This window comes from Centroberyx gerrardi, chromosome 9, assembly GCF_048128805.1.
Source record: "Centroberyx gerrardi isolate f3 chromosome 9, fCenGer3.hap1.cur.20231027, whole genome shotgun sequence".
Taxonomy (NCBI): Eukaryota; Metazoa; Chordata; class Actinopteri; order Beryciformes; family Berycidae; genus Centroberyx; species Centroberyx gerrardi.
This window is the reverse complement of record NC_136005.1, coordinates 24,070,732-24,091,117: the sequence shown is the minus strand read 5'-3', so window position 1 is coordinate 24,091,117 and position 20,386 is coordinate 24,070,732. Positions and strand designations below refer to the sequence as shown.

At 41.9% G+C, this 20,386-nt stretch overlaps 2 protein-coding genes across 2 annotated transcripts; both read left to right on the top strand.

Annotated features, from left to right (window-relative positions):
* The first annotated feature begins 3,675 nt into the window (after nucleotides 1-3,675).
* On the top strand, nucleotides 3,676-10,576 carry LOC144539823 (uncharacterized). Its single transcript, XM_078285862.1, has 12 exons — nucleotides 3,676-3,789; nucleotides 4,263-4,328; nucleotides 4,544-4,740; nucleotides 4,820-5,084; nucleotides 5,289-5,357; nucleotides 5,706-5,867; nucleotides 5,991-6,137; nucleotides 6,248-6,499; nucleotides 6,639-6,776; nucleotides 6,877-7,150; nucleotides 10,406-10,520; nucleotides 10,567-10,576. Exons 3-12 carry the CDS (start codon nucleotides 4,724-4,726, stop codon nucleotides 10,574-10,576), a joined length of 1,449 nt encoding a protein of 482 aa, XP_078141988.1. The 5' UTR covers nucleotides 3,676-3,789; nucleotides 4,263-4,328; nucleotides 4,544-4,723.
* Nucleotides 10,545-12,953, top strand: LOC144539769 (uncharacterized). The gene is made up of 4 exons (XM_078285720.1): nucleotides 10,545-10,672; nucleotides 10,823-11,050; nucleotides 11,133-11,264; nucleotides 11,510-12,953. Exons 1-4 carry the CDS (start codon nucleotides 10,579-10,581, stop codon nucleotides 11,881-11,883), a joined length of 828 nt encoding a protein of 275 aa, XP_078141846.1. The 5' UTR covers nucleotides 10,545-10,578; the 3' UTR covers nucleotides 11,884-12,953.
* The last annotated feature ends 7,433 nt before the right edge of the window (nucleotides 12,954-20,386 follow it).

Genomic DNA, 20,386 nt, shown 5'->3' with positions numbered 1-20,386 from the left:
AAATGTACATAGTGAAAAACAGTTATTCGTTGTGAACAAAACAGACAAAAAATAAAGAAATCATGAAAAATTGAAAATAATCTTTTGTAGCTCCTATCAGGTTGCAAATGTGATTACAGTTTGGGCAGTACAGACACAATGTCAGTACATTGTCTTGCTTATTGGTTGCTGTTGTTGCGGACAACAGCGGGACTGGACATGTTAGCACACTCCGCAGCCGAGGAACATTTACTTAATCCTCTCTGAATGTTCCCCTGGATGATGAGACAAACTAGATGTATCTAGACATTACTGACATTACATTCAGGTGAAATTCCCATTGTTTAGTGTTTATAGTTGAACGTTTAAGCATGAAGCATCCAGTATGTAGCACATGTGCTGACTCACCTGGGTTTTGTGTTGAAGTGCCTTGCTAATCATTTGTTAACTTTTAATTTAGACTAGAATTGTGATTTTTGTTAAGGTAGGAGCCAGTTTGATTTGATTATGAATTAGTTTCTGCTTTGTTTTGTAATTTTTGTATGTTGACGCGAAGAGCAGTGTGCAGTCTCACGTTAGAGTCTGTTATTTTCAACATCTATCCACAACATTTTTGTACATGGATATTCATAAAACAAATGCATTATAGTTTCTCTTTTTTTAATTAGACGGAAAACACAATTCTCATATATATCATCTCTGAATCTTGGAATAATCTAGAGGACTGGGTAGATTCTGTGAATAATTTTGTGAGAAACCTCTTTAACTTTGTGATACAATACTTTCCTTTTTGCCAAGTAATGTTTCTATAAATTGAATTGCAATATGCTTTGCAATTAGGATAAACAGGGTTAAACTTTTTGTTTAAATGCACCGGTGTAAGGATACAACTGACTAAGGATATTATGATAATATATGATGAAATATTAGATAGGAATATCATCTTTTGTTAAAGCTTTTTTTATATGGAACATCTGTAGAAATCCACAGATTTGTAGCATTCAAAGTAGAATTACATTATTTAGTTACTGCAAAATATCACAAATGCAAAAGCAAGAAAAACTCTAAATGTATGTGAAGTCTAAGATAAGATTTTTTGACTTTGTTGATCCCCTTGGGGAAATTCAGGTACCACAGCAGCAATTGGCTATAATTCAACAATTCAAGTACAGTAAGTAAGATAAAAGATTAAGAAAAAAAAAAAAAAAAAAGGTAATGTACATAATATACTAAAGTCCAGTCCAGTTTGTAGTTGAGCTGCACTCCTAGGAACCAGTAAGACTTCACCATCTCTACTTCCTCCCCCTGGGCTGGATGGTGACAGATAGGGGTTAGGGGCTTCCTGCTCCTTCGAAAGTCCACCACCAGCTCCTTGGTCCTCCTGATGTTGAGCTGGAGGTGGTGGTTGCACCAACCTACAAAGCTCTCCACCAGGTCTCTGTATTCCTCCTCATTGTCCTATGTGACTCAGCCGACAATGGAGGAGTCGGAGTGTTTTTTTATTTAATGTCAAGTGTACCCACGTGTAAAATTATTTTTTTATTATTATTATTCATTGCTTATATGTAGAAGTGAATATAAAAAAAGAAATAAACTGGTATGTTTAGGTGTTGAATATTTTGCTATGATTGTATGAAATGCCTGTCACACCAATCCACTATTTGCTGTAACTGTGGCTGTCCGTTCTTTAAATAAAGACTGAACCTGGGGGGAAAAAACAGTTGAGTCTATCGTGTGTGTGTGTGTGTGTGTGTGTGTGTGTGTGTGTGTGTGTGTGTGTGTGTGTGTGTGTGTGTTTTTAATCTTCCGTTGTCTTGACGTCACGTCCTCTTCACTTAAACAAGAGTCAGCCACGGTCTTTAGAGGGTGAGTGCCAAAACTTTATCGTTTTGTTTTGATGCCGACAACGAATATTATAAGACTATTACAACGAGTTATAAAATCGTTAGCATTTTGTGACTTTTATGCGTTGTCGGTTGTGCACTGCCAACCGTGTTTTGGTTTTGATAGGTAGCTAGCTAGCTGCTAGCCCCGATCCATTCAGAACTTTACGGAAACCATGTTTGCGGCACTTTGACTTCATGTGGACAAGGTTTCCAGACCGAAATTTGCCAATCTGATAAGCTTTCTGAAATCCTTGAATCCTTTTCTGTTACACTCGTAAAACATATTGTTTGAAAATATTTGCAGTAGGGTATAAAATATCTCCTTTGTGTGGCTTGTCCTAGTCCCGTTGGGACTGGCACTACACTGCGTGGCTGCCAGTCCCGAATCGTTCCATTAAAAACCGCTCCGAAAACATTCTGTACTGCACTTTCACTTCATTGAGGCAGGGTTTCCAGACCGAAATTTGCCAATCTGACAAGCTTTTTGACGTCATTGAACGCGTTTCCGTTACACGAGTAAAACATATTGTTTGAAAGTATTTGCAATAAAGTATAACATTTTCTCCTTTGTGTGGCTTATCCCAGTTGTTTTCATATGGATGTCTAAAAATGACTGCCACTCATTCTTCTATGCCTCTTTCCTGTGCGGCAAGCTGGCAAACGTGCTCTTTGCTGCCAACTTGTTCGTTTCGTCGCTCATTAAACTAAACTAACCTGATTAAACAAATAGACACAGTGCGGAGCGCATCATATGTCGAAAGCCACGCGCACCGTGGGGGGAAACAATATCACTAACAAACCGGCAAAAGCGGCGGTCGGGAGGAAATCTTTTCAGATATGGACAGCCTGACAAGGGTTTTCCTGTTTTCAAGTAGACAAGTATGTCAAAGAATTATTTCGGAAATGTACATTTGAAAAAATGAACTTAATTGGCCTCCATCAATGTCCTTTTTCATTACACCAATAAAGCTGGATAAATGATCCCACACAGTGGCCTGAAGTGAAATACTTCGACATTTACCACTACTTAATTTAATCACCAGGTAAGATAATAAGTTGACCTTGAATAGTTTAACGTCATATTTAAAAATCTGAAATACAGCTATGCTTTTCAGACTATTAGTTTGAGTGACGCTGACGTGACATTGGTTGTTAAAGTGGATTGTTGCTACATTAACTATCTTATGTTAGCTAACAAGTCAGTGAGATTTCTCATTACTTTTGCACCCTGGAATGGCAGTCAATACAGAGCAAAATATCCTGAGACCCACACATGAACACACAACTCATCTGTTTTATAGAGAGGAATTGGCTCAATGTTAGTTTAGTAGCAACCTAATGTTAGGACAGCATGGTAGCTTTTAAACACATTTTAACATACAGGGTATCTTACAAGAATATAACTAGATAATTACTGGTAACTTACTTACCAGTGACAAAATACTGGCCACATTATAAGTGTATGTCCAAAGGTTTCCCCCGTCTTCTACCATGTACCACTGTCAGCGCCTCTCTCCTTACGGCCTGGATCCACATTTTTCTTCTTAACGGCTCCCTTGTTTTGCTCGGGAGCACAAAAAACTGTAATTCGTGGTTTTTAAGTTTGTTGGCTGTGAAGCCCACCACACAACAGCTTTTAGGCATGTTTAATAATGGCAATAATGACAATGATGTGCATTCAGTCACACTAAATGGAGTCACACTGAATGGAGAGTGGTGCAGTGATTTCCCCCACGATGGGCGCGGCCTATTTTATGCACTGTCTCTATAGTCACTTCCACCCTTATCTTTCTTTTTTTTGTCAGTTACAAAACAATGGAAGAGGCAGAGAGTTGCACAACGATGGAAGAGGCAGAGCCCGAGCTACTTGACACCAATCGAAGATGCATTAATTGCCACAAGGAGTTTGAGAGATGCACAAAAGGTTATTATAGAAGAGCCGTGTTGAGTATTGTCAGTCCAGAAACATCGAGACTTGTTTTCCCGAACTTCACCCCAAAAGAAAAACAATTTCTTTGTAGGGAATGTATCTCCATTCTAATGAAGAAAACAGTACCACCAGATAAAGACGCTTGGCCTGATTGCAAAAGAAAATATAGGCTCATCTCTTCTCCTGACAAAGAAATAAATACTCCTCAAACAATATCTCCTGTTGCTGAAATTACAGTCACCATTGACCCAGTACATGCCTCTGCAGCCAAGCCACCAAGATCTCCTCCTGCTAAAAGGAAAGTCTTCATTGACCCAGTACATGCCACTGCAGCTCGGCCCCCTCCAGGAGGCGTAACTTTGGCTACCAGTAATCCTCCAAGTCAAAGAGAGCGGCGTCATAGAAGACCATTAGCAAAGGCATTAAAGTACTTGGCTCGTGGTAATTACGACCATGTCTTCAAACAGATAATAGGGACTGAGAAGGGGAAAGCTGCCTTTTTGAGGGTATGCTCAGCGGTCATCAATAGAGAGGTAATACTAGCAGTAGGTGAAATATTACTTAAATACTACTACTACTACTAATACTACTACTAATAACAACAATAACAACAACAATAATAATATTAATATCAATAACAATGTAATTGACATGATGGTGATTCATATTATTGCTATGATATACATTAGATGATTTATATTTAATTTAAGGAATAAAGTGTCACTTAACAGTGTATTTTTTCATTTAGAGGAAAGAACTTGTGTCAGACAAAGATGGACCTTTCTGTAAAAAGCCAGGCCCAGAGGTCTTGGAGTCCTTCTCCTGGGCAAAAACTGTGGAATGGGGAGAGGAAAAGGCGCCAGTCACTCTCACTTTCCTGAAGGCTATTTTCCCTGGACCACATAAGATAAAAGATGACCACCAAGTGATGGATGAGCAAACAAGGTATGTAACCTAAACGTAATTGGTGTTAACAGTACAAATAAAATTGCTATATAAACAAGGCTTGTTTTCCGATTTCTAGAGAAATGACAGAGGAAGAGGCCAAGGACCTATTGGACAAGAGACTGGGGGTGGTATTGTCCATTGCCCTCTACACAGCATGCCATACAAAAATGAATTTTGTTCAAACATGTACCGGCATAGAGATGTGGAGGCAAGGATGCTCCCAGAAGCTGCTCTCCTCAATGAACGGTCTTGGAGTAAGTTTGAAATCAGTCAAAAGTCAAGTCGACAGAATGCTCTTGGATCAGGATAAAGAAGTGAAACAATGGAAAGCAGAGGTGGAGGTAAGGGAAAACAATGTCAGCTTTATTTCCTTAATAATTGTTTTGTTTCATGGTTTGTGACAAGTTACTATGCACAGTATTTAAAGAAACACATACTTGCAGAAATAATTTGAATAAATGGTAATATTCAAATGCCAATAGTTTTTTCTCTGCGTTTTGTACAATAACAGTATAACCTCAACTGCTACTTTATTTATTGCTCAGTCTGCACCTACAAAGAGAAGACCGATCCAGAGGAGAATGTCTTATTCTGTTGCATGGGACAATGTCCAGGTAAGAAAGATGTTTACAGTACTGTAAGTTTTCTGTTCTTTCATACTAAATTGCTAAGAAATAAAAAATCCTCCTTCAAATATTCATGGTGAAAAGAATACACTTTTTCTGTGCAGCACTTTTTCTGAAGGCGAAACAAAAACGTCTCTGTATAAAGAGGTCATGTTGAGGTTCCTCATCCCAAAACTTATGACATTGCTTTCAGTCTAAGTACAGTGCAGGAGGGAGTAATTCTTCTCTCCCAAGGTAGTACCTACTTGCCTATAAACACCACAGGGACATTAACTTTTGACAAAGCACTTGTTCAAAGTAGATGATAAATTGGGTCTACATACAACTTCTTTGCAGATGATGCCTCATGCCAAACGCCGAAGCCAGGAACATGCCAACAAGCATCTTCTGTGGGCATTACCGTTTGCTCACAGAAACAAGGTGAACTTCAGCCACCTCCGGGGGCCTTCACAAAAAGCAGTTGACGTGTCTCCTCTCCGCATCCTCCCATCTCCACAGGTAGTTGCATAGCTGATAACAAAATGGAAAGAACCTAGATATTTGTTTTTCTTTCAATCAGAAATATCTAAACCCTGCTATGATTTTCTATGACTTAGCTATTCCTTTTTGATCATCACTCAGGCTTACACCTCGTTGCGGAACCGTATGGTCGTAATGGTAATGAGAATTCTGGCAGACAACTTATCTGTACTTAAGGGACCCAAGAAAAAGGTTGAGAGACACATCCCTCATATGTACACAAATGAGATGAAAGCGAAAAGCACCATAGTAAGTACACGTGTTGTAATAACACAATGCCATGTGACTCCATGTGACATTTGGTCACTGGATATAAAAGGAGTTCATTTTATGTTTCACTGGTTCTTTCAATTGTTCAGATCCGTCTTGGTGTAGTGACTGCAAACCCCAGTACCATGGTTGGAGTTTTGGAGATCATGGATGGTCTCCATTCATATGTGCCGACAGTCGACGACAGACCATATGAAATCCTGTGCTGTGGCGATGGCCTCAGCCTTGAGCGAATGACTCCTGTTCGCCATTCACGGCGCAATGAAAGTACTACTGCTGCAAGGCTTGAGGGGCTCATAGAAGCCCCACAGGAGTTTGATAAGGATGTAGTACTTCTGCAGGTATATGATGTTTGGAGTTTACATTTTTGCATTTTAGGACATTTTATTTTTTTCATTTGCTTGGATGAATTCAAACTGGTATTGATATTTGTGATATTTTCTTTTGTTTGTGAATTATGTAATATTTTATTACTTTCAGGACAGTATGAACCTCCTGTTCACTCAGAAGAGTGAGTCTGCTCGAGGGACACTGTCTCAAATACAGGCATACTTTAAACACAAATTCATACGGAAAGGCGTAAAGGAAAACATTCAGCACACTTGGGACTTCTTTGAGGTATGAAACACAAATTCAATTAATGTTCATTCATTGCCATTTAGAGATTCTACATTTTTCATTAAAAACATCTTAATTTTAACCCATTACCATTCCACAGTTTGCAACAGCAGCATATGTTACCCTGCTTGCTGCCAACCTGTGCAACATCACAAGTGTAGAGCAGACTCCTGCAGACTACCCTGAAGACCCCGAGGCACAAATGGTGTGGTTGACTGCTCTTTCACAGAAGGTGGTGGACTGGGCCTGGCTGGCCCCTGATGCACAGGACATAAAGACTGCTGCTGCTGCTGCTGCTGCTGCTGCTGCTGCTGCTGCGGCGGCTTCCACTGCCACAGATGGTGCAAAATATCCGTTGTGTTCCTGTGAAGAAGGTAGAGTCATTGAGATTTCTCCGATTCATAGTTGTTCAGTAAGAAAAACACAACACACTATGATCTAAACATACACTGAGGTTTGGATTGCACAAGTAGGGTATTTATTTTGGAGATATGTAATCTGAGCCTACAGTATGTTATTACACCTTATGGTTCTTCGAAGCAAAAATAGAAAATGAAAACAATTAGAAACTAGAAACTGTGCTCAGTGGAGAACAGACCACCATGTCTGACAACACCCCGCAAGGCTTCACCCAGAGGCATAAATAAAATTTAGTAGTGATACTTGAATTTGTTCAGAAGTTACGCACCTTTTGGTGATAGGCCACACCTCCTTTTGGCCAATCCACGTAAAAAGTTACACAGTTGTTCCTTGGGCCTTGTCCACACTAATCCGGGTAAATGGAAGTGCATCTTTACTTTGTATTGTAGTGTGGACGGGGAGTCAGGCAGTAGTCAAACGGTCTATATTCTCCATGGCTTTGGCGGTCTTGTAGTCGTTTGTTACTTTTAAAAGCAGCTCAACTTCGTCGCCTGTCCAGACAAAGAAGTCTTGCTTGCTTTTGTCCATCTTTTATCGTGATTTGGACATTTGGACCGTTTTCCTATCTTTTTTTGCGTATCAGTATGGACGGGAAACTTTTAGAACACGGCCTGGACACAAAAACGCTGTTTTCAAATGTATCTGGATTAGTGTGGACATGGCCTTGCCCTGTGACAAGTGTGGCATATCACATCTTTTATCTTTTGGTGATATGCCACGCGCACCACCACCACCACCATGGTGTAAGTGCCTAAACGACTGCCGCCCTGTAGCACTTACACCGATCATCATGAAGTGCTTCGAGCGGCTAGTCAAAGCCTCCATCACCTCATCCCTGCCCGACACACTGGACCCACTGCAGTTTGCCTACAGGCCAAACATATCAACAGATGACACCATTGCCCTCACCCTCCACACTGCCCTCTCCCACCTGGACCAGAGGAGCACATACGTGAGACTGCTGTTCATCGACTTCAGTTCAGCATTCAACACCATTGTGCCCTCTACACTGGTCACAAAGGTCAGAGATCTAGGTCTCAACTCCACACTGCAGCTGGATCCTGGACTTCCTGACTGGCAGACGCCAGGTGGTGCGGATGGGCACCACCACCTCCTCCACTCTGACTCTCGGCACTGGAGCCCCTCGAGGCTGTGTGCTCAGCCCTCTTCTGTACTCCCTGTTCATGCATGATTGCGTGGCCACACACAGCTCCAACACCATAGTCATGTTTGCTGATGACACCACCATCATAGGCCTGATCTCTGATAACGACGAGACAGCCTTCAGAGATGAGGTGGGAGCCCTGACAGCATGGTGTCAAGAAAACAACCTCCACCTCAACGTCAGCAAGACTAAGGAGCTGATAGTGGACTACAGGAAGCAGCTGGGAAGAGGACACACCCCTATCCACATGCAGTGGAGAGAGTCAGCAGTTTCAGGTTCCTCGGAGTGAACATCAGCGAGGACCTGTCCTGGACCCGGCACACCGGTGTCGTCATCAAAACAGCAAGGCAGCGGCTCTTCTTCCTACGCAGGCTGAGGAGGTTCGGCATGGATACGGCAGGATACGCTGTAACTTCTACAGATGCACCATCGAGAGTATCCTGACTGGTTGCATCACCGCCTGGTATGACAGTTGTACCGCCCTGGAGCGTAACCCCAGAACTACACAGCACGCGTTCCGTTTGCGTATCCGGACTTATTGCGGCCCAGTTGCAGCTCGGCAGTTTAAGCTGCTACACCAGCTCAGTTATTGTTCCCTCCACGGTCTGTCCGTTCTGTTGCGCGTAACTAGGATTTCATCTATGGGTAAGTGAACACAGTTATCTAGTTTTGCTTATTGTTCCATAAACAACTCAAGTTGTACCATGAGGAACATTAATGTACCATACAGGAGTACTTATGTCGCTTCTTTTGAGAGTGTAGGCGTACTGTCGCCAAATAGAAGCTTCTCAGCAGCTTTCTGTAGATAACCTCATCTCCAACATATATTTAAGCGACACTGGTTCATGTATTCTCTATTTTGTTAACTGACATAGTGATAAATAACCACAATAAGCAAAACATTGGCATTTATATACATTTATATGGCTAAAATACGGAACAGATGCATAGTCCGTCAAAAATAGAAGTCTTGCGTATCTCCAGAGTTGCGGCTCCGGTCCGGCTCCGTCAGCAGATCCATCAACGTGCAGCCAGTGCAGCAGGTTGCATTGAAGTTAATGGCTGCGTATCTGATCCGACCCTTGCAACCCAAACGGACGGAACAGAAATGCAACCGGTGTAGCTATGCCATAAGGCTCTACAGAGGGTGGTAAAAACAGCGCAGCACATCACCAGGACTGAGCTTCCAGCTGTGCAGGACCTCTACACCCGGAGGTGTAGGAAGAAGGCCCTGAACATTATTAAGGATCACAGCCACCACAGCCACCCCAGCCACAAACTGGTTGAATAGCCACCGTCTGGCAAACGGTACAGAAGCATCCGGACCCGAACCAGCAGGTTCAGGGACAGCTTCTATCGCCAGGCCATAAGACTTTTGAACACTTCAACTTGAACCCCTCCACCTCCACCCCAGAAACACACACACACACACACCACACATGCATACTTGCACACTGCCCACTTTTGCCAACCAACTACAAATATTTTTGCTATTGTGAGGATTTCTATATGGGGAATGTCCTGGTCGCTCACCAAGATAAGGTGCATGCCATGCATGTCATTGCAATGTCCAGTATTCAAATCCAGTCTAAAACATATGTCGCATGTCATCTCCCCCCTTTCACCCATGTTTGCTGTCTCTACTGTGCTGGCCATTAAATTCCCCATGAAATGAACTCCCATTACTTTTACTTTATGGAAAACACAGTATATTTAATGGTGACCTCATGCTGCACTAGTAGGCGTAAATGTACATTTCTAACCAATAAAACCGTAAGATTTTTGCCCACCGCTCATCACCCCTCCCATCACCCTCCCATCAAATACAATTGCCTTTCTCTTTCATAGGAAATGCGAAGTAAAGATGCCATTTCATGGGGCCTTTAATACAGTAATACCCTCAAATATGTATATTTCAATAAAAACCACTAATGTATTTGTCCAAGCATCCATAGACATGGAATGTTCAGAAAAAATGCCTTTATAAAAGAATCTATGCTTATCAATATTGTTGCCCCTATGTTTTTTTTCCCCCTTGAAATAGACAAAGAGGAGGAAATGGTCCAGTGTTGCAGCAGCCTTTGTACCAATCAACATTTCCACCTGTCATGTGTCCAACTTGAATCTTCACCCAGCGATGACTGGTATTGCAGCGAGGAGTGTGAGCTCGATGACAGCTACATTTACTGTTTCTGTCATGAAAAGAAAGGTTTAGAGATGGTCCAGTGCTCCCTCCAAGATGACTGCAGGCGCCGTCAGTGGTACCACATACAGTGCTTAAGCCCTGAGGAACAGTCCAGGGCCGCACAAGGTAAGAATAGCATGTTCATCACTGTAGTCGTAGATTAAACAGTTGTACTATTAATATGCCAGTGCAGAAAGAATCCAGGAACAGATCCGAGAGTCCGGTAGGATTCAAGAACCGTGAATTATATTATGTGTTTGCATGTATGTTTCACAGCCACATGGTACTGCTCAGAGAGTTGCTTGCATGGAGCGGAACATGAGGACCATGTCCAAAACTACTCCAAAGCAATGATCTGGGAGGGTTTGCAGCACCTGGCACGGAGAGATGCAGTTCAGGAGGGTGATGGAGAGGCCATGACAGAATTCTGGAAACTGAACATGATCCAGTTCTGGGACAGAAAGCATCCAAACTATTTCACGATTGCCTTTAGAATGCTAGCAGGTAAAGCATGTTACTTTCATCTTTTGTATTATTTATTACCATTTATCTAATGCTATAGTAACACAACTTTACTGCATATTAGGAATCGAGGGTTTTTACCCTGAAAGAATTCAGCAGGACCTGAAATGGAACCGGGTGGCAAACCTCCAGGGGCAAGCAGGAGGCAACATTGCCCTTGATTTGGTCAACGAAATCCTCAATAATGAAGTCAAAGGTGTGGGCATAGGCTTCATTATTTTTTGTGTAATCAATACACATTTTTAAAAAAGTATTCTAAACGCATGCAGAATACATAATATATTTTACAAACATATACACACACACACGCATACATATTTCGATTATATGTGAAGTTATTCAGATTTATTCTTTAATTCTGGCAGGTTTTGAGGAATTTGAAATCGAAGCCTTTTAATGTTGAGTTATTGACCTGCGTAACAAAGTATTTTGCATTTTCAGAGATGGCCCACCGCTCCCGAGGGATGTACACTGACAGGCAGATACAGCGCTGTGCTGAGACGTCGGGTGCATTCGGAAAAGATCTGGACCGCATATTTGCAGTCGCTGGCGTCGGTAACTCTGTGTCCCCGCAGTTTTCCTCTGGATCTGCACACAAGCGCATTCAAGCAGACGTGGCACAGTTTGTGTCAGAGTATGGGAAGGATGGCTTGTTTGCCTTCCTCCCTGGCAGGTCCCACCAGGGATTCGATGAGTTTACTTACCCTAGAAACATCAGGGATCCACAGAGGATGGGAGAGCTGATGAAGAGCTTTGCGAAGGACATGGATCTGTGGAGGGACAATGGGGATTCCCTCCCTGTTTCAGCCACATAGAAGTGCTCCAGTGTGGTCCTCCTGAGACACTTCTTACCAGAGGCTGAGGCTCGGCAAATGACCTCCCTCATCCTCTCCTCCACCTGGTTGGTGTTGATTGAATGTGGATAAATGTACATAATGCCCCCCCCCCCCAGCACTGCTCCGATGATGTAGTGAAAATAAGTTATTTGTTGTGAACAAAACTGATAAACCAAAAATAATAAAGAAAGCATCTGCTAATTATCTGTACATTTTCACAAAAACGTTCACATTGCAATTTTTCCTTTTAGAATCAGCAAAACTTTTGTAACGTAATGAGACTTGCAGTCGATGATGCATTTCCTTGCATGTCTTTCATTTCCCTGACTAGCCAAGCAACCTCCTTGGCCAAGTCAGATGTTTGACATTTTGTAATTGCTATATGGATATTGGGTCTTTTTTGTGGAGAACAATAAATGTATAAGTTTGACACAAAATGTTGAATAATAACAATTAAAGGTTATGTCAGTCCCTCCAGGAAATTGCGATTGCAATAATTAACGCAAATTCAAGAAATCGCCACAATATTTGCGAGAGCTTGCAGTTTTGCAAAATTGACGCAACTTTTCCGCATGACATGGCCAAATCGACAGACCACTTGTGATTTGGACCAATTGTCGCATTTTGTGTTGTGGTAACGTCATCGCAGCGTGCATTCAGGTGGAAGATGAACAAAACTCACCTGCCAACAAAAATTACTGCCATAGACCGTGCAAAACAAAACAAAACGAGTGCTGCACGAATCGAGGTGAGGGCAAGATTCAAGTTCTTGGAAGAGTTAATAGCTTAAACGGAGAGTGGGAGAGAATAGGGGGAGGCTGTGTGTGTGTGTGAGAGAGAGAGAGAGGGAAAAAAAAATTTCCTTTGCTTGCAATTTTTCCCAATTCCCACAATTTTACCGCAAAAAGAGCACATAAAACCCTGCAAATTGTATCGCAATTTTTGAGAAAAGCCGCTGCAAAATCAAGCATTTTTGGCCGCAATAATCACAAAAAAACTCAGAGAAATCCTGGTGGGACTGTTATGTGTATAAATTGTTGGAATCTTGATTGAAGTAAAATATCTGTAAAGTAGAGTTTGCATTTTATGTTCTATGAAGGCTCTTGCCTGATGTCATATTTAAATAACCACTATGTGTGTTACATGAATACTACATTTGTTAAATAAGCCCTTTTTTTCAATAAATCTTCACCTTTTTTTGCAGTAACAGCATTGTCATTTTTCTCATTTTACACCCACAGATAACAGAATTTTGCTGTAATAAATACAGTGATATGTACGGACAGTAGCAGTACTGTAATTCATTATACGGTGTGTAAAAAGTAACTGGATAGTTCGACAGTACTTTTAATAATACTGTAATTCATTATACAGTATGCTACTGTAGTTAATTCTACAGTAATTTTACCATGGTATATATACAGCAACTTGCTGGCTAATTAAGATAAGATAGAATTTTATTGTCCCCTAACATGTCCACTTAAAGCTGCAGTAGGTAACCTTCATGGATTAACATTTATTTAGAAGTAAAAATAAATTCCTGCATTTAGTGGCCAAAGACGAGCAGGATAATATGTCAGAATCTCAAAAACAGTGGTAGCTCCATTCCTCTGCTTTTTTCATTTTCAAGTGAATGGACACCCATCCAACCAATGAGGAGAGGTCTGGTTGAAGGCGTGGTGACTCCGTTCTGTCAATCACTCTTCCTGTCACTCACTAGTGGGAGTGATCCTTGTGTTGGTTTGAATTTCTGAAGATTGGATCTCTTCATCCTGAATGTATCTACAGCAGCTTTAAAACAAGGCAGTATAAAATAGAGGGATCCTAATTAAACAGAGAGTGTCCTTTCTGTGTTCAAGTCCCTGCCCTTCAAAATTTCCATGGATATTCTTGCCACTGGGCATGTAATGGAATAGGACCATAATGACCCATTCATATCTAGAACGATATCTATAAAGATAACTATAACTACTACAAAATTTTTTATCAGTCTAACTACATAGAATGCCTGCGTTCCCACTACAACAATAACTAAAAAAAACATCCAAAACAGTAACTATATTTTAGGTTCAATCTCACAATCTCAGAGCAATTGTTTGGATGTAGAGACAACGATAAAACATTTTCATCCAATCAAATTAACGTTCTAAGAAAGAAGGGGGCGGGAGAATTCAGTAGCTCACTGCAGTGACGTGAATGGGCCTTTTGAAATCCTAATTAAAAGCAAATGCCACTGAGTGCAAGAATTCCTTAGTCGGTTTTGGACTCTCCAAACAGTATTTGTGAACATGAATCATGCTAAGCCGCAGCTAGAAAGTGGGGAACCGAAACTACAATCTGTGTTGTTGTAGCAATGTATAGCCTGTAGCTTGTCCATTGGCAGTGAATGAGCTTTGACAAGGCATGTGAGGTTAACAAAGCGCCAGATGATCAAGAACAACAGAACCACGGTATTAGTGCATGTAGAACATCGCCATGAATCATCATCACCTTTTCACCCCCAATTTCCCGCGTCTGGAGCTGAAGTTTACAGGATGATCTGTGAGGCCATAAAACTGTTTGGCGGCGGGAGGAGATGAATAAGAGTGTTTCTGACCACACAGCTCAACAGAACAGGGGCTGGATCGTGTCCACAGACCGCTCCATGTTCTCTCATCCACTCTTCTGTCTGGCTTCCAGTCAACACACACTGAGGAGACACCAGACTTCTGAGGCCCATTGTCCTCCAGAGTGTATTTTTGATTGGGGGGACTTTTTGGATCATTTTTAGGATTGCAGAGAGGAGAAGAAGAGAGAGACAGAGGGTACTGAAGATGTGTACCGTACCAGAAATACTCGCATTTGTCTACATCTACAGTATTGTGTAAGTGTTGTGATTGGTCTTTTTTGTTGTTGCTCATCTTTTTGTGCAATTTAATCGAAAACAACAAAAAAGACACTATCCTAGATCAGCTTACCAATACTAGCACTTTTGACTGTTTTTCACAATGCTTTACAGTCACCTGAAGAGAGAACATTCCTTAGTTTTAAAGCTACAGGACTGCATAGGAGGGAAGAACCACCCTGCATGTTCTGACTAACTGGTTTCCACAATTTGGGAGGCAATGGCCTGGAAAATTGAACACAAGAATCCCCATTTATGCGCTGCTGGGCTTGACAAATTATACCAAACAGATATTAATTTTCTAAAACAATCTCTCAAACAGTGTTCCTCTGTGCAAAACGGCATCAAAGAAACGCTTCCAGTCAAGGCGCCAGAGCCAATGGTTTAGAAATTCTGCGTGGTTCCATTGTTCTTTGTGCCTTTTCTGTCTGCATGGATTCTACTCTAGTAAAGGGATTGGTAGGGGCAGAAATGTATTCACATACATTCTCATAAAAAATGCAGCTTGTCCAGTCTCTGTTGACACACACTGAGAAAATCACCATAAAATCATTTTTTATAAATAACCCAGAGGCTTTCCAGTTTGATGTGCTTTCATTTGTTTCCGGAGGCTGTACAAGTCCACCTTCATTCAGCAATCCCTCAATGTACATACAGTGACGATACTCAGGAGAGGAGGGAAAGAGAAATGTGATGGAATAGTACGAGCCAGACAGTAACCGATGAATTTCCAATACATACAGTCGAAATGTCAAGAGCAAAAGTCTTTTCAAGAGTAGGTTAAAGTTGGACATTTATTCTGTTGCCATTGTTTTAATGTGGTTTACCATGGAGGCAAATATAGACTTAAGAGGTTCAGTCAGCTGCACTAGAGCACTCACTGTGCTTTCTACAGCTTGTTTATCTAATGTCACATCCACAGCATTGGACATGTGCTGTCAGTCAAAGGCAAGTAAATCTTTTGGCACAGAAGTGACAGAACAGTTAATAAAAGACAGGGACCACCCAGAGGTAATACACCACTCACGTCCAAAAACACACACTGCTGCTATAACCTTGTGACTGCAATTTTGGTTTTCATGCTTTTCTAGTTTACATGCTCCCTTATGGATAAGCTGAATAAGTTGCATGATCCAAGTACCAGCTAGAAACCATGCTACCTATCATGTTTTCCTGTGCTACCATAGAAAACCCAGTCAAGCAGCCAGTGATGGTGTAGCAGTTAAGACCCCTGTCTCTAGACCCACATGTACCCCTACTCTGTGTCCGTCTCAGCTTTCCTCCTCTCAGTCTCAATAAAAATTTAAAAAAAATACAAAGGGAAGAGGAGTGCACACTCAAACCCAGTAAAACCCAATGATGCATTGCACATTCATTGCACAACAATTATTGCCGTGCACTGCAAAACTCTGGAGGCTAAATCTGGAGGCTGATTATTCAGGAAAGAATGGGAAAATGTATGCTAGCACCTCTGCTTTGGTTTATTAGTGTAATCTCCACTTTACATATAAAACTCCCTGAACGTCAATGTATAAATGCACCTATTTTCTTCAGTTCCTGAAAAGTTCTGGTGATAACTCTTTGGAGATTTGATGTTTTTGCAGAATACACAATGTTTGTTCTCCCATCACTCTTGTTCAAACACATGGGTATTACCTGCTGCCAAGTGGAGGCTTAGACTACTGTACCATGTTGGCCACTGGAAAACTTCCCTCCTCCCTGCATTTGTCATATATTAGCACTGACTGCAGTATGTTCCAAACAGCTCCTCATGGGGATGGAGTAAAGAGTGCAACAGGCCTGTAAAAAGCAAGTCTATTAAAATGGCTACATGTAACTCAGAGTTTGATGGGAATGGTGGGGTGGGGTGGGAGTGGATGGAGGGGTGGGCAGAGGATGCAGTGAGGTCAGTGTGTTCTCTGTCAGCCATTTAATGATGTCTAAACTGGGGCGGAAACTGTCTTGAGTTATCCGCTGATTGAAGAATGCGCAAAGTGCTAACACATTTTCAGAGGGATGCAAGGCACAACGGATAGATGGACAGATGCTGTGATTAGAGTCATCTGAGGATCTGAAGAAACAGAGAGAGAAAGGTCTGGAGAAAAATAAAGAGAGAGGACGTGGCAGATAGATTTGAAAGGCCGTCATCACCCTCATCCCCTTCGGTCCCTTCCACTGACTGACACATCGCTGGCAGCTTGGTAACAAGAGCTTCCCTGTCCATCTGCTGTGGGCACAGCACAAAGCCTGAGGGATCTGCTCTTCAAAGAGACCTTCAAGACCCTAATCCACTCCCCCTTGAAAGCTAGATGAGTTTCGCCGTGCATGGTTGCAATTTTAATAATCATATCCTACTTTAGGCAAAATGAAGCAGATAGACATCAAGGAGAAATGTCATAACTATTCTCGCTACTTGATCGGTCCTATGGTGAGGTCTTCCCCCTTTTAAAATGCTTCCCCTCCTTTGAGACTCAGAGAAAACCACCTAAATACGGCTTAGGTCAAATTCATTTTGCTGCTTAAACAGCAATTTTAAAAGGGCGCTTCAGTGAAAAACAAGGCTGACATGTGATGTACATCACCTCACACATATCTCCAAACTGTAATCAGTCATGCGCAATTTCATTCGGTTTGACAGTTATTTAGAGTTATTTCGTTTGAATTTGTTCTTCGTGTGATGTCATTGGAGGACACAAGTCCTTTGTTGTGTTAATTGGAATGATATGTGAAATTGTGCACACACACGCACACACACACACACACACTTATGGAGTTCTTCTGTCTTTCTGTCGTCTAAAAAAAAGGTTCAGTCAGTCACATTCTCCCGAAATGCCTCCATGGCAATGAGGTATGAGTGTGTGATGAGTGTGTTGGGGCCCTCGACCCACTGTCCTAACCTACAGTTTAAACCAGGGCCTGGACACACTTCACTGCTGGCCTCAGTTCACTTTCAATTCAATTAATTAAGGAGGAGGATATTCCTAAAAATTCCAATTTCTTAAAACACAACTTTTGGCATGAGAAGGTGGCCATGTCCAACCTATTAAGAAAGAAAAAGTGAGACTGAATGCTCGATCATCATTAGCAAATGAGCTGCAGTCTCTATTTACATGTTGAATTGCTTGAATTGACCGCAGCCCTGGTTTTGATCAGAGCTTTTGGCAGCTATTGCAGCCTGCTGCCATGTATCCCTCAACCCTCATAATCACTCTATCCTTCATTTCTTCAGCCACTCCAGCAACAGCGGACCAGGGACACTGCGCAGAATGCTTGAGATATATCACAGTAATTCTTATATAACATGAATTAGCACAGGCTATCAGCCAAGATTTGGAATTATGCACAAAAGACTCTGTCAGCTCTATAAATCCAGACTTTTATTTCCCACACTCAGACACACCCTTTCTCTATCTGTATCCACAGGAAGCACGGGCAGCGTTATCTCCTCTCTCCAGTTAACAGCGTCTCTCCGGGGACGAGTCTTTGAATGTGTGGGGAGGAGAGGGAAGGAAGGTTTTTATCAGGAGCGCCTCGGGGAGGCAGCCGTGGGCCTGGGCCTCACGTCCCGGGCCTGACGAGGAGCAGGGAAATAAGAGGTGAAGCCCTGACGCTGGTGAGCCATCCCAGTGCCATTAACCAGCTGCCCTCCCCCCTCTCTCCGTACTTCAATCGAAAATAATCCGGTCAAAAGCATTATTCATACATGCTGTTCCTCTAATCTGTAACCGTTAAATCAAAACATATTTTAGGGGGGATGATATTTCCTTCTAATGAGCAGGGGTAGGTCACAGTACGGGAGAACCGGAGATGCTAAATTGCTACCATTCTTTTCCCGCCCCAGAAAGGCCGGTGTTGGGCTTTCAAAGTGCTCTGTGTGTGCTGACACACATGCAGAGACAAAGTACGTGTCAAAAGCCAGAAGTGAGGAGAATAAAATGAAACAAGGTGTGGAGTTATGGAGGAGAAGGTGAGGTGGCTTGATACTGTACGGCTCTGGAATTAATAATTGTGCCTAAATGTGCGTGTGTGTGTGTGTGCGTGTGTGTGTGTGTGTGTGGTTAACAGGTCTGTAGGCGTAGATTGTCCAAGGCACAAGAAACCTTTTTCTCTCCTCTTTATCCCCTCTCTCTCTCCTTTCCCCCATTCATCATGTCTTGCTCCTTGTACAAATAATGCAGGGATGGAAAACAAATCAAGTTCACTGTGAGTAAAACATTTGGATATGGTTTGGATATGGTGGATGATAGATTTATTCAGTTATTATATAAAAAAAAGTAGAATCTGCCCACTGCAATGTAAAGTCATCAGCGCCACATGTGATCTTTGGAGCACCAGCTGGATCAACTTCAGCTGATCCAGAGATATAAATTCAGAGCTATTAACAACTGCCTGCTAATCCATACCAGTCTATTAGCATTGTGTATATTGGACTGTTTGACATTTGAATTGCAACTTAGTAAAATGGAGTAAGGGGTTATTAAACTTTTTTCAGCCCAAACCTCAAAAGACGAAGGACACAGGCTTATTTTCACAGGCTGTACTGTTCCAGGAGTGGCAGTCAATGTGATGAGAGGCAGTGCATTAATAAATTCTGTGTCTCTTGTTGCTTGGGGACCCACAGCAAGTTGGCCTATGACCCATTTAGGTCCTGATCCACAGTTTAACAAACCAGGGATGGCACTGTAAAAAAAACCAAAAAAACGAGGTACACCGTTGCACTTTTTTAAATGTACAGCTTAGTGGCAAAAGGAACAGCAGTGTACTTTTTCTTCTGACAGCCCTTGCAAAAAATAAGTATTGTTATACTATAATGAATTTTAAAAGGATGCTGTACAAATATCACAACAAAACTATAAAGTATAAGTCTGTATAGGAATATTATGATACCATAGGAGATAAAAGTACCATAAAGTATGATATGGCCATTATGAACTCACTTTTTAGTATCACAGACACACTAGTCCCTATAGTAATATTACTGGCATATTATAATGATTTTTCATTAGGGAACAGTGTTTTTTATTTCTTTCTGTTTTCAGGGCCTGGGATTCTGTTCACTGTCAATTCAGTTAATCAAGGGAGTGTATATTTCCCAACATCAAATCATGAAAAACCTCTGGCGTGAGAAGCTTGTCATATCGACCTTATTTGGAGTAACTAAGCATGGATTCTCTGTATTTATTTAGCATAGGTATTGCAGTTAGCAGCTCTATTAGAGGTGAGTGCACTGGCAGTTCACTTAATGAACACAAGGTGGCGACACATGGCGTCCTAATCAGAGCCATGTGGCTCCTCCGTGCGCCAGTCTCCCAGTGAAGTTTGTTGGGAGCGTTGCGCTTACATAGAGGGAGAGAGAGAGAGAGAGAGGGAGAGAGAGAGAGAGAGAGGGAGAGAGAGAGAGAGAGAGAAAGTGAACTGGGCTGGAGTGAGGAGGGAAGAGAGAGAAACAAGGAGAGACGGAGAAAACTCGCTTCCACACACGCTCACATTTTTCACCGAGAGGGTTTTGGTGCGCCTTGAAAGTGCGTCGATAAAAAAAAGCGCACCAGATAAAGCAACGCAGATATTGTGGTTCATCTATTTTTTGGGGGTCCCGAA

Bases quoted from the DNA above. Each gene is read 5' to 3' on its own strand.
- LOC144539823 (XM_078285862.1), top strand. The intron at 6,777-6,876 runs GTATGAAACACA...ACCATTCCACAG, and splicing joins ACACTTGGGACTTCTTTGAG to TTTGCAACAGCAGCATATGT. The intron at 7,151-10,405 runs GTAGAGTCATTG...CCCTTGAAATAG, and splicing joins GTTGTGTTCCTGTGAAGAAG to ACAAAGAGGAGGAAATGGTC.
- LOC144539769 (XM_078285720.1), top strand. From the start codon at position 10,579: ATGGTCCAGTGCTCCCTCCAAGATGACTGCAGGCGCCGTCAGTGGTAC. The intron at 10,673-10,822 runs GTAAGAATAGCA...TATGTTTCACAG, and splicing joins ACAGTCCAGGGCCGCACAAG to CCACATGGTACTGCTCAGAG. The intron at 11,051-11,132 runs GTAAAGCATGTT...ACTGCATATTAG, and splicing joins TGCCTTTAGAATGCTAGCAG to GAATCGAGGGTTTTTACCCT.